Source organism: Octodon degus, unplaced genomic scaffold (genome assembly GCF_000260255.1).
Source record: "Octodon degus isolate 3935 unplaced genomic scaffold, OctDeg1.0 scaffold00035, whole genome shotgun sequence".
NCBI classification, from domain to species: domain Eukaryota; kingdom Metazoa; phylum Chordata; class Mammalia; order Rodentia; family Octodontidae; genus Octodon; species Octodon degus.
This window is the reverse complement of record NW_004524611.1, coordinates 16,117,352-16,129,672: the sequence shown is the minus strand read 5'-3', so window position 1 is coordinate 16,129,672 and position 12,321 is coordinate 16,117,352. Positions and strand designations below refer to the sequence as shown.

General features: G+C 57.3%; 1 protein-coding gene across 5 annotated transcripts; it reads left to right on the top strand.

Moving 5' to 3' along the window:
- The first annotated feature begins 2,781 nt into the window (after positions 1-2,781).
- On the top strand, positions 2,782-11,359 carry Nyap1 (neuronal tyrosine phosphorylated phosphoinositide-3-kinase adaptor 1). Of its 5 annotated transcripts, none has more exons than XM_004630506.2 (7): positions 2,782-2,899; positions 4,094-4,245; positions 5,565-5,920; positions 6,384-7,901; positions 8,687-8,893; positions 9,139-9,248; positions 10,235-11,359. In XM_004630506.2, exons 2-7 carry the CDS (start codon positions 4,178-4,180, stop codon positions 10,490-10,492), a joined length of 2,517 nt encoding a protein of 838 aa, XP_004630563.1. In that variant the 5' UTR covers positions 2,782-2,899; positions 4,094-4,177; the 3' UTR covers positions 10,493-11,359. The 5 variants fall into 5 exon arrangements, with proteins under 5 accessions (XP_004630563.1, XP_023570318.1, XP_023570320.1 ...); XM_023714550.1 differs by having other exon boundaries at positions 2,816-2,899; positions 5,565-5,917; positions 8,684-8,893; positions 10,235-11,195; XM_023714552.1 differs by having other exon boundaries at positions 2,816-2,899; positions 6,384-7,823; positions 10,235-11,195.
- The last annotated feature ends 962 nt before the right edge of the window (positions 11,360-12,321 follow it).

Genomic DNA, 12,321 nt, shown 5'->3' with positions numbered 1-12,321 from the left:
ATAAATGCTCTCCATGGTAGAAAAGGGGCATTCCGTGCACTCAAATGTCCCTGTCCAGTCCCCACATAGAAATGGTCACACAAACCTGCAGAAGCAGGTGCTGACTTGCTCCTTCTCTCCAACAGCTAGACACAAAAGTATGTCCACACTGCCGCCCACACAGGTTCACCTAAGGACCCCCTCCGGGCTACAAGCACAGCTATTCCCTCCCCACCTCCAACTCTCTCCCCTCCCATTCCATCCCTTGGGCCCCAGGAAGGAAAACCCCACTAACACCTACGAAGGGTTTACTCCGAGTTTGAGGTGAAGCTCCAACTGGTGTTTTATTCTTTTTTGGTGCCCCTAACTAACTAAAATTCTGAGGGAGGTTCTTTTAGCCAAAGCACTGTCTACAAGCTGGATCTACCTTCACTCTGAAGTTCAGAGGGAGATGAATGGATTTTAACTAACTTTGGTCAAATGGAACTATACTGGTGTGTTGAAAGTTCCTGCCAGCTGTAGTGATGTAAACCTGTAATGCTAGCTCTCTGGGAGGCTGAGGCAGGAGGATTATAAATTCAGTCCCAGTAAGGGCAATCTCGGGACTTAGACCTTTATCAAAGTTTAACAAAAAAAATTAATAAAAAAAATTTAAGGGGGTGAAGATATAGCTCAGTGTAAGAGGCTAAAGCTTCACTCTCCAGTCCTGGGGAAGAAAAATGTTTCTCACATTATCACATGAGGAAGAAAGGTGGCTGGGTGTGAGTTTCCCTTAGAAGAAACAGATGGCAGAAACACTTAGTCTTTTTCCCAAGACCTCAGTGCTAGTATTTGATGGCCTGAGGGACTATCACGGCACTGTCCGGAGTCCTATGCTAGGGCTTTCTCTCGCATCTTTCCTTCTGTTTTTTTTTTTTTTCTGAACTGGGTATTGAACTCAGGCCCTTGCGCTTGCCAGGGAAGCGCTTATTCTACTGAGCCATCTCCCCAGCCCCCTCCTTCTGGTTTTTATGAGTTTGTGGGGTTTTTTTTTGGGGGGTGGTCTTTTTGAGACAGGGTCTCATTATGCAATTCAGGCTGGCCTTGAGCTCACTTTATAGCCCAGGCTGGTCTCAAACTCGCAACAATTCTCCAGCCTCAGCCTCCTGAGTGCTGGGATTACAGGTATGCACCACCATGTCCAGCTCCTTCTGTTTTAGCTCATGGAAATTCCACTCTATGTCTAGGCCAAAGTAAAACAATAGATCCTCTGGCCCCTTTATATATATACTTGGTCTTTATTTTTTGTTACAATGCATCTGCTTCTCAGTCTCTCCCTTCAGCCATGAGGTCCAGGAAGCAGCCTCTGACATGCACCCTACCTCTGCAGCTCCTGTTCCTGCCGCCTGCAAAACCCTATACTCTCTGAGGACTCTCTCATGCAGCCCTCACCACTCCGCCCCAGCCACTCCTTTCTTGGTGCTGCCTCCTACAAACTCTTCAGAAGGAATCGTCCCACCCTCCCCTTCTCTGCTGTGGAGACTTGGCATCACGGTGGACTTCTCCATGTTTAAAGTCCCTGGGACATGATCTGTCTCTGCAAAAATGTTTGTTGAATGAATGCATATAAATTATTTCAGACCAAGGTATTAATGTGAAATGAAAAGACTTTTATGTGTTTCAGTATATTATCTCTCCTGGGAAGATTTACAGCAGCCTTTAATAGTTGGTTCCCTTGATTTACAAAGCACTTCCTTCCCAATTCAGAGAGGTTATTGAGGTAGGTAAGGGATGAAGCATGTCTCAGAGAGGTTGTGCAATTTTCCTAAGGACACACAGCACATCTGCAGACTTTGCCATATGGAGTGGCATTCACAGGCTCCAGAGATTGGGCAGTGCATATATTGGAGGATTCATTTTTCAGTCACTTAAGGGTTTAACAGAAGTCTTCTTGAAGCTAACTTATCCTAACACAATTTGTGCGCAAGAGGATTTCAAAGTGAGGAATTTCTCAGTGAGCTGGTGTTAAAAAAAAAATTTAAAAAACGACGGTGAGGGGGGGCTCACGTCCCTCAGTAACTGTGCAACAGCACTCCGGCAGGGGTCCCAGGCAGAGACCCGGTGCACCAACATCCAAGCAGGCGGTGCCCGCGGAGTCAAAGGTTAAGGGGAGGCTGACTTGGGCTGCGGGGGTGGACAGGCGGAAGACTTTGAGCCCAGACGGGGGAACAAGGTCCGGGCGCCTGGGTGGCTGCAGAGGAGGAGGCCGCGATCGAGCCTGCCAACTCCAGCCCTCCCTGCACCTGGGGGGCAGCGAGGAAGGGGGCGCGGCCACTGAGAACGCCCCCTGGTGGGTAGAGCCGCCAGCGTCCCGCTCGCGACTTTCGGAGCCCCTCGGCCCGGAAGGCGGCCCCCCCTGCCGGCCTCGCCGCCTCACTACACCCCAAGACCCGCAGCTGCAGCCTCGGCCCCTGCCCGAGCCGGGTGCGCAGCAGGGAGCGCGGAGCGCGCGGGGTTCGCAAAGGGTGCGGACCCCAGGCTGCCGCTGGGGGGCGCCGCTCGGCCAGGGCCTTAGAGACCCAGCCCAGTGTGGCCCGGCCGGGCAGGGGGCGCGCAGTGGACGCCCCTTGGCCAGGGCAGGCCGGTGCCAGACCCCAGGCACTCCGCGATCTTGCTCCGCATCTGGCCCTTAGGTTCCGCGGCCCAGGCGCCCTCCGCCCAGGCCAGCGGCGAAGGGCCGCTCTGCCGCTAGCGCTCCGTCCTTGGAGGGTGTGGAAGGGTGGGTTTGGGGCCGGGGGCGGGTCTGGGGGCGGACCCGGAGGCGGGGCTGTCTCTGCGGCAGGGCCCAGCTCTGCTCCCCCCCGGTCTCTCTGTCTCTCCTCCTCCCTCCTCCTGCTCCGGGCGGAGCCCGGCATGGGGGGGCCGGCGCCCGGCAGGCCAGGTACGGTGATGTAGAAATTGGGGGGGCTTGGTGCGGGGAGGCGCTGATAGGGGGACAAGGGGCAGGGATGAGCGGCGGGGTGAGGAGCGGAGAAGCCTAGAGCAGCAGGACAAGGGGAGCGGAGGGGTACCCGGGAACCTGGGCCCTTGGATGGAGTGGGGAATGAAGCAGGCCAGGTTTGGAACAAACAGGGGCAGGGGAGGCCGGCAATGAGGAGGGGCGCCGGGGAAGAGAAGTGAGCCGAGGCGCAAAGGGAGAGTGTGTTTGGGGGAAGGGAAGGCAGAGCAGGTATGGAGGCCGCAGCTCAGGAGGTAGCTGTGGGGCCAGACTGGAGACCCCCGGGTGGGATGGAGGGGCGGGACTGGAAACGCAAAGCCAGGGTTCTCTCAAATCCTGGAGAAGGAAGGTGATTGCGACCATCTGTGAGAGAAGAAGGGGGCATCATTACTGAGGGGCCAGGGAACTGAAATAGGGGTGGACGGAGGCCCAGGCCAGGACCAGAGGGGGGGACGCCAGGGAGTGGAGTTAGATGGATGGGTGGAATTTTAGATGCCCAGTTCAGTGCCTCCACCTTTCATTCGGCATCTCCACATTGCCCTTGTGACACCCCCCCCAGTCTTAGGGCCCAAAGAGGGGTGACAAGGCTGAGGCTCCCCTTCCCCAGTGGGGTGCAATGTACGCAAGTAGGCCCTGGGCATAACTCCTTGTCTGTAGGTGTGTCCGGTTCTGGGCAGATCTCTGTGTCTGGAGGTCCGCGTGAGCCTGTGGGTGTGTCGGTGGGTGTTTACGACTGTGTGTGTTTGCTGCTCCTAGGTGTGCATTCACCTCTGTCCACCTGTGTGTCTGGTGCTCTTGTTTGTAGATCCGGGCTAAGAGGTGTGTGGTCTGAATGTGTGTTTGTGGGGCCTGTCTGGACGGTAGACTAGGCTGTATTTACACAGGATGAGAATCTGTGTCAGTCGATCTCTCCAGCATGTGTACGTGTGGCGCGGAACACCTTTGTCAGGGTGTGTGGCTCTGTGTACGGGAGTCTGTGTCTGTCTGTCTGGAGGGTCCTAGAGGCAGCTGGGTTTTCTGTGCCTATTTTCTTCTGTGAGGACCCAAGTCATGTCTCTGTTCCTTTTTCTCTTTCATTCTTTCCTGGCCCCCACCCACCCCACCTCTCCCTCTTCTCCTTACTTGACCCCTAACAAGTGGATCCGGGACCCAGGGAGGGCCGCCCCCCGGGCCTGGTGGCACTGAGCAGGGCCCCCCAGCCCCCACCTCCTGCCCCACGACATGAACCTCCTCTACCGAAAAACCAAGCTGGAGTGGAGGCAGCACAAGGAAGAGGAGGCCAAGAGGAGGTAAGGATGGCCCCAGGCTGGCCTGATGTGTGCCCCACCTGTGTGCTGGCCCCTTGCTGGGTCACGGCCCCTGTTTGTCATCAGTGGGATCTCTAATCTCAGACTGCAGTGCTCAGGGCAGAATGGCTGGGATAGTGACACCTGGCCCACCCCTGTCCTGGCTGCCTGGGGTGCTTCCAGCTCTGGAGCACCCTGTTGGCTCTTCCCTATCCCCAGGGCTCTAGTCACACCTTCCTGACTCACTCCTGCCTTTGGCCTTCTTTCTGTCCTTGTGGGACAGGCTACTGGCTCCTTGTCACCTGACCTTGGAAGGGGCAGGCCCTACTGCCCTCACAGGGTCCGGGGACAGGATCATTTCAGAGACCTCAGAGAACATCCACATGGTCCCCTCCCAGTCTCCTCTGTTGGGGAAGTGACCGAGTGACATGGCTGTGTGTTGAGGTGGGGGATGTGCAGAACAGCCAGGGCCAGGGCACCTCACTGCCCCCAGATCTTTTGGTCTTTCCCCTTGGAGGGACTCAGGCTGTGTCCTTCTTCCCTTACTTCCCATTGACTGCACAGCCTCCTGGAGCCTGAGTCAGAACCACCTCCCAGCTCCCTTCTCCCTCCTCTCAACTGTGGAGTTTAATTCTTGTTGTTAATTAGATTAATCAGAGCGATTGCTGCAGCGATCTCTCCCTAATGAAAGGTTAGTAGACAGGGCCTTAATGAGCGCCCACCCCACAGCAGCTCTCCCCTATTCCTCGCCAGCCACCACCACCCCCCCCCAGAAGTCCAGGGATAGTGAAAAAGAGTAGAGTGAGCCGGGGAAGACAGCCGGGGAGGGAGGAAGGGAGGAGAAAGGAAGGAGGAGGCTGCTGTGGTGATGCAGACAGCATACCCCGCTTCTAGGAAAGGAGACATGTGAGGGTGGAGGCCACAGGAGCCTGACAGGAGGGGAAGCCAGTGGCCAGGCCTGGGTCAGTGTGACTAAGAAGAGCCCAGGGCCATGGCAGCAGGTGTATTTGTCTGTCATGCGAACTGTTCCCTATACCAGTGCTAGATGTGCCCAGGCTGGGAACTGCCAGCCCCAGTGACACTCCCTGGCACACACACACACAGACACCTTCTCATTTCTGCCAACCACCCCCATGCCTGACCTTTTCTGGCCCAGGGAGTCTACCTCAAAGCCCTGCCTTAGATCTTCGAGTGTCCCCACAACTCCAGGCTTTCTTGCTCCTTCCCAGGAGGCACCGAGTTACCAGCATCCCTTGGGGTGGAGGTGGGGAAGCCCAGGCCTGAAGCCTGACCTCTGTACCATCTGGGTTTTCTTTTTCCAGCTCCAGTAAAGAGGTGGCCCCTGCAGGCCCTGCGGGGCCCGGGGCTGGCCCAGGGCCTGCGGTCCGTGTGAGGGACATCACCTCGCTGCGCCGCTCCCTCAGGATGGGCTTCATGACGATGCCTGCCTCTCAGGAGCACACCCCTCACCCTTGCCGCAGCGCCATGGCCCCACGCTCCCTCTCCTGCCACTCTGTGGGCAGCATGGACAGTGTGGGTGGTGGGCCCGGGGGTAGCGGTGGGGGTCTCACAGAGGACAGCAGCACCCGAAGACCCCCAGCCAAACCACGGAGACACCCCAGCACCAAGCTCAGCATGGCAGGATCAGGGGCAGAGACACCCCCCAGCAAGAAAGCAGGTGAGATACCCATGATCCCTCCTGATGGGGAGCTGGGAGGATCCATTCCAGACCAGGGGGGCCTCTCAGAAGGTTCATTTAGGGAAGAGCTAAGGAAGTGGAAAGTTCCATTCCCAAAAGGAATGGGGGGTCCCTTTGGATGGACCTGAGATGCACCATTGAAAGGCAGGGAACATTCTCTGAAAGCCCATCCTTGAGAAAGGGGTCATGGCCTTGGAGGGACCCAAGAAGGGTAGGAAAGAATTGAGAGCAGGAGCTAGAGTTTCTAGAGAGTTTCTAGAGAGCCTCAGAAAGACTGTCTGGTAGCAAAAACCACCTCACAGTGCTGTGAGTTTAGGGACGTGGGGAAAAATAAACCCGCAGCTAAGTCCCTGAGGGGGGTCAAGAGGTCAGAAAGGATTGCCTCTCTCTACCTCCCTCATTAAAAGCCCAATTTATTATTTTCTTCTCCACCTTCCCCCAGGCTCACAGAAACCCACCCCAGAGGGCCGAGAGTCCAGCCGGAAGGTCCCTCCGCAGAAGCCCAGGCGAAGCCCCAACACCCAACTGTCTGTCTCCTTTGAAGAGTCCTGCCCCTCGGCACCCTCTCCTCGAGGAGGGAACCTGCCCCTGCAGCGCCTGAGTAGGCCTTCCAGAGTAGCTGGAGACCTTGATGCAGGCGCCCAGGAGGAAGAGCCCGTATACATCGAGATGGTGGGGGACGTCTTCAGGGGAGGAGGCCGAAGTGGAGGGGGATTGATAGGGCCCCCCCTTGGGAGTGGGGGCCCGACCCCCCCAGCTGGTGCGGACTCAGACTCCGAGGAGAGTGAGGCCATCTATGAGGAAATGAAGTATCCGTTGCCCGAAGAGGCAGGAGAAGGCCGCACCAATGGGGCCACCCCACTGACCTCGACCTCCCCTCCACACCAGCCTCACGCCCTTCAGCCCCACCCCCAGCGCCGCCCAGCTTCAGCCCTCCCGAGCCGGAGGGATGGGACACCCACCAAGACTACTCCTTGTGAAATCCCCCCGCCCTTCCCTAACCTCCTCCAGCACCGCCCTCCACTCCTGGCCTTCCCCCAAGCCAAGTCCGCTTCCCGAACCCCCGGCGACGGGGTCTCGAGGCTACCGGTCCTCTGCCACTCCAAGGAGCCCACAGGTTCCACCCCAGCTCCCCAAGTGCCTGCAAGAGAGCGGGAGACGCCACCCCCGCCGCCTCCGCCTCCTGCCGCCAACCTGCTGCTGCTGGGACCATCGGGCAGAGCCCGGAGCCACTCAACACCATTGCCACCCCAGGGCTCTGGCCAGCCCCGGGGGGAACGGGAGCTTCCCAACTCCCACAGCATGATCTGCCCCAAGGTGGTGGGGGCGCCGGCAGCCCCCTCTGCCCCAGCTGCCTTGCTCCCCGGTCCCCCCAAGGACAAGGCCGTGTCTTACACCATGGTGTACTCAGCAGTCAAGGTGACCACGCACTCTGTCCTTCCAGCTGGCCCACCCCTAGGTGTTGGGGAGCCGAAGACAGAGAAGGAGATCTCAGTTCTCCATGGCATGCTATGCGCCAGCTCGAGGCCCCCTGTGCCAGGGAAGGCCAGCCCCCATAGCGGGGCTATGGGCACAGCAGCTGGGGTTCTGCACCACCGTGGCTGCCTGGCCTCCCCTCACAGCCTTCCGGACCCAACTGCAGGCCCCTTGGCCCCCCTCTGGACCTACCCAGCCACAGCAGCTGGACTCAAGAGACCCCCTGCCTATGAGAGCCTCAAGGCTGGGGGGGTGCTGAATAAGGGCTGTGGAGTGGGGGCCCCATCCCCCATGGTCAAGATCCAGCTACAGGAGCAAGGGACTGACGGGGGTGCTTTTGCCAGCATCTCCTGTGCCCATGTCATCGCCAGTGCCGGGACGCCAGAAGAGGAAGAGGAAGACATAGGTGCGACAACATTTGGGGCCGGCTGGGCTCTGCAGAGGAAGGTCCTCTATGGAGGGAGAAAGGCAAAGGAGCTGGACAGTGAGTGAGGGGTAGACAGTGGCATGTGGGGGGTACGGGGGGTGGTTTTGGGGAAATGTTGGGAGGAGTGCTTAGAAGTCATAGCCCATTGTCCTCAACTGAGGGAGTTTCCTGGGAGACCAGAAAGATGGAGAAGGGCAGCAGAGAAAGGGTGGGGGGCATGCTGTGTATGTTGAGGGGGCAGGAAGATCTGGGATCCGGACTTTGAATCAGGCCTGTCCTGCTCTATTCCGTGCCCCTCCCTTTCCTAGGCTGCAAGGGTGTGTGTTTGTGAGTGTGCGCACACTAGGAGCTAAACACAGCTGCCTCCCAGCTATTACCATGGCAACCCATCCAGACTGGAGGGAAAGGAGAGGGAGGCCCCTACGGTTGCTTGGCAACGCAATGCTCTGCCAGGCCTACTCTCAGAGATGAGCTTAGTTCACATGCAGCCCTTCCCCCTGCTGCCCCCCTCCACCTTTCTGGGCTCCAGATTTGGGATGCTGTCCCTACTGGGAACAGGACTTCTGGTCTCTAGGAGGTCATTCTGGCCCTTCTGGAGCTGGAAGGGCTCAAAAGCTAAAGCTAGTAGAGGCTACCACTCTGACCTGGGAAAAGAGGTTTGGAAGTAATGAGTATATATGACTTTCCACCACAGGGAATGGTAGCAATGGGTGGAGGGAAGGTAGCCTGCCACACTGTGTCCCTTCTGTACTGCAGAAAGAGGGTTGTGACTTGTGTATAGCTGGAGGAATGGAAAATCCCCTTCCCATGCAGGCACTGAGCTCTCCTTGTCATCCCAGCAGAGGTCGAGGACGGTGCCCGGGCTTGGAATGGCAGTTCCGAGGGTCCAGGCAAGGTGGAGCGTGAGGACAGGGGCCTGATGGCATCGGGGATCCCAGTGCGGAGCCAGGGGGCAGAGGGCCTGCTGGCCAGGATCCACCATGATCGAGGGAGCCGCACCGCGCTGCCCATACCCTGCCAGACCTTCCCTGCCTGCCATCGCAATGGAGGTGATGCCCTGCCCATATGCACCCTACAGAGATGGGGTGGACTGGGGGCATCTCCCAGGGTCCAGCGTGGCCTATCCTGACAGCCTATCAATATCCGTGTCCAGGGCCCTAAATCATACCATGCCTCCATCTCCTTCTGTCCTCTGATGAGGCATGGGCAGGCTGGCCCCTGGGAGGGCTCCTCAAGGAACTGGAATGGGGGGCACCCAAGGCCCCTCTGCTCATCGCTGGTTCTTCTGCTGTAGACTTCACAGGAGGCTACCGTCTGGGGCGCTCAGCCTCTACCTCAGGAGTCCGCCAGGCTGCGCTGCACACGCCCCGGCCCTGCAGCCAGCCTAGGGATGCCCTGAGCCAGGTGAGGTGTGGGCTTTCTTTTATCTGTGAAGGACTAGGTAAGGCTTGGGTGTGGAAAGAAAGGAAAGGGCTCGGGCTGGCTGGGGCTTGAGCCAGTATGGTTGGCACAGACTGATGGGAGACCTGGAGAAACTCAGCGAGGAGTCTGAGAACCCTCCTGGGTGGGGCTGGTTAGAATAGGCAGAGGAACCCAGGCTTGGGTAAGCATGCCTGTAATCCCAGCACTCAGGAGGCTGAGGCAGGAGTATCACTACAAATTCAAGGCCAGCCTGGACTACATAATGAGTTCAAGGCTGGTTTGAACTACAGGGTGAAACCTTGTCTCAAAAAGAAAAAGAGAAAAGGGGGCTGGGGAGATGGCTCAGTGGAATAAGCACTTCTCTGGCAAGTGCAAGGTCCTGAGTTCAATCCCTGGTTCCATCGAAAATAAAACAAGAAAAGAAAAAAAAAAGGCTTACCATGGTGGTGCACACCTGGAATCTCAGCACTCTTGGGGTCTGGGGAGATGGCTCAGTAGAGTAAGGGCTTGCCTGGCAAGTGCAAGGGTCTAAGTTCAATCCCCAGTTCCAACAAAAAAAAAGAAGAAAGAGAAAAGGATTGGAGATACAGCTCGGAGCCAAAGCCCTGGTTCAATCCAAAACAGAAGCAGAAAAGCTAGGGAAGGAGGCCCAGCTTGGAGATCAGCCAAGGCCACTGCTAGCCAACAGCAGTGCACCTTTGATAACTTGTTTTAAAAAGACCCCTGGGGGACCACTTAGAAAAATACATGTCAGGGGAAGATGATTTTTAATTATCTTATTGCCTGCCCTTCCTCAGGGCAAAACAGGCTCAGCCTGGCACGCAAGCGCTGGGATAGGAAAAGGACACAAGGGGCTGGACCTCTGTCCCATGCCCACTCACGGCTAAGGGGGACGAAAGGGCTTGTTTCTGAGGGACGATGCTAAGCTAGGCCTGAGGTCCTTGACCCCTCATCTTTCCCGTCTCCAGACCCACCCTGCGCTGCCGCTGCCGCTGCCCTTGCCGCCTCCGCCAGCCCGCGAGCGCGATGGGAAGCTGCTAGAGGTGATCGAGCGTAAGCGCTGTGTGTGCAAGGAGATCAAGGCGCGCCACCGCCCGGACCGCGGCCTCTGCAAGCAGGAGAGCATGCCCATCCTCCCCAGCTGGCGGCGGGGCCCCGAGCCCCGCAAGTCTGGCACCCCACCCTGCCGCCGGCAGCACACGGTCCTGTGGGACACGGCCATCTGAGGGGGCGGGCCGGCCCGGGTACCTGGACTGGGAGGGGACGGGCCGGCCTGGCTGGCCCGACAGACTGAAGGACTAGGTGAGAGAGCCAGGGAAAGCCCGGCCCTCCACCCTTGTAGACCCCCTCCCCGCCCCCCGGGGCCAGGGAGCCTGCCAGGTCCATCCGGGCTTGGGGTGCCATAGCACCCCAAGATATTTGAGGAGGAGGGAGATGGGGTTTGCTTGTTGGGGGTCCAATCATGATAAATCCCTCCTCCTGAGAGGACAAAGGGCAGGGCAGAGGTGGCAGTGGGCAGGGGAAAGAGGGAAGGGTCAGATGGGTGGGTCAGGTGGAAGAGGGACTAGAGCCAGTGGGAAAGTAGCTCTTCGACTGAGAGCCGGGATTCGGGGAGGGGTATTTATTTTGTTATTTATTTTAGTTTGGAGGGCAGTTCTGGGCCCTTCTGACCCACTCCTGAGTGGGGAGTGGAGATCAAGGCCAAGCTTGCCCTCTCCCCTTTGCCGATGCCAGAGGGCCCGCCATCCACGCCTGCCCCACAGCGAGGGAGATGTTCATCCGGGGAGCAGAGGGAGCCGGGAGGGGCTCGGGCCACCCAGGGCCACCAACTCTTTACAGTACAGTATTTACAATTTTGCCAGAATTTGGTAGTGAGTGAGGCCTGCTCTGAAACAGGCATCTTCTTTAGTTCTAGGGTCAGGGTCTAGCGCCAGGGATGGGCGGGATGTGGGGATGGAGGGAAATTCTAGTGGGTGGGGGGATAGGCAGGGTATTTATTTAAATTAAAAAAAAAAAAAAACAGAAGAGCTGTCAGGAACTTTTTTTTAATTCCTTTCTTTTCAGAATAATATATTAAAAAACTAATGATCCTAGAGCTGGCTGCTTATATTTCCGGGTGTGTTCTCCCCCAACCCCCACTCTCCTTTTACTCTTGCTTCTCTTTCCTGTCTTGCCTCTGTGAGGTGGCAGGGAGGGGTGTGCAGAGAAGGCCCGTCACAGGGAGAGGCGGGGTTTGAGGGAAGTCTTGGCGTATGTGACCATGCAGTGGGTCACTGTTTATTGAGCATCTGATGTGTTCTTGGCACTGCCCTGCTGCAGAAAGAGTTCAGAAGTGAAGTTTGTCATCAGTACTTATAGTCAGCACAGGGAGAGGAAACCCTGCAAGCCCAGCCTCCCTGACAGACAGTGCTGCAGAACTAAGAGGGAGAGGGCTGCGGGCCTCCTAGAAGGCTTCCTGGGAACATGAGCCTAAAGGACAGGTAAGAGGCCTGGGGACGTAACCCGGTGGTGGAGCGTTCCTAGCAGGCAGGAGGTTTTTAATCTCCAGCACCACAAAAAAGAAACAGAGGATTTGGTGCAGAAGAGGGCAGGGAAAGTCCCAAGGTCAGAGCACAATTACTGATGAAAAAGCAGGTGAGAGGGATTCTGGGAATGCATTTAAGTGGTGGCAGCGAGGAGTGCTTGTTCAGAAAGATGGGCCTTACAGTGTGATGCTGGTCCTCGGAGGGGTCCCCAGGAAGCCTGCAGGGAGGCTGTCCACTGCCAAAGGAGTACAGGGAGGCCTTTTGGAAGAATGGAGGGCAAGGGACAGCTGCAAGATGAGGCCAAAATGAAACATCAGTGGGACAGGGATGAAGGAGCAGCATTGGTCGTAGAAGAGGTTGGAGTATGGAGCCACAGCCATCCATCGGTGAAATGACAAGAAAGGGAGCTTGGCGGGACTCTGAAAAGAATGCAGAATGTGAAAGCAGTGGAAGCGTTGTTACCTGCTAGAACAGTTTCCTAAATGTGGTAGAAGATGCAAGCGATTTTTTTAAAAAGTGGTATGGAAAGC

Coding starts and splice junctions, on each gene's coding strand:
- Nyap1 (XM_004630505.2), top strand. CDS start 4,178: ATGAACCTCCTCTACCGAAAAACCAAGCTGGAGTGGAGGCAGCACAAG. Junction 4,246..5,564: donor GAAGAGGAGGCCAAGAGGAG/GTAAGGATGGCC, acceptor TTCTTTTTCCAG/CTCCAGTAAAGAGGTGGCCC. Junction 8,894..9,138: donor TGCCTGCCATCGCAATGGAG/GTGATGCCCTGC, acceptor CTTCTGCTGTAG/ACTTCACAGGAGGCTACCGT.